This window comes from Bison bison, unplaced genomic scaffold (genome assembly GCF_000754665.1).
Source record: "Bison bison bison isolate TAMUID 2011002044 unplaced genomic scaffold, Bison_UMD1.0 scf7180017861528, whole genome shotgun sequence".
In the NCBI taxonomy this organism is placed as follows: domain Eukaryota; kingdom Metazoa; phylum Chordata; class Mammalia; order Artiodactyla; family Bovidae; genus Bison; species Bison bison.
This window is the reverse complement of record NW_011492100.1, coordinates 86,326-86,594: the sequence shown is the minus strand read 5'-3', so window position 1 is coordinate 86,594 and position 269 is coordinate 86,326. Positions and strand designations below refer to the sequence as shown.

The 269-nt window shown below is 68.4% G+C and overlaps 1 protein-coding gene across 1 annotated transcript in view; it reads right to left on the bottom strand.

Annotated features, from left to right (window-relative positions):
- The window catches only part of TRIM56 (tripartite motif containing 56), a 9,216-nt gene that overhangs the window by 5,919 nt on the left and 3,028 nt on the right, over positions 1 to 269 (bottom strand). The window contains exon 5 of the mRNA XM_010832595.1: positions 6 to 263. Coding sequence (XP_010830897.1) covers positions 6 to 263 — 258 coding nt within the window. The remainder of the gene's footprint in view (positions 1 to 5; positions 264 to 269) is intronic.

The window sequence follows — 269 nt, the reverse complement described above, 5'->3', positions numbered from 1 at the left end:
GCCACGCTGCATGGGGAGCAGCCCTCGGGCACGGGCACGGCACCCCTGTAGTCGCCATTGAGAGAGAAGCGCTTTAGGGCCCTGTTCTGCTCATCCGCCACCAGGATCTCCCGGGAGCCAAAGGGACAGAGCCCAGTGATCCGGGGGGCGCGCTTGTCCCCGGGCATCCGGGTGGGGAAGCTGCAGAAAAAGATGGGCCTGGGGAGGAGGCCAGAGCCCTCTAGGTTTGGCCCGGGGGCGGGGCTGGGCTCCCGGGAGACGGACTTGAG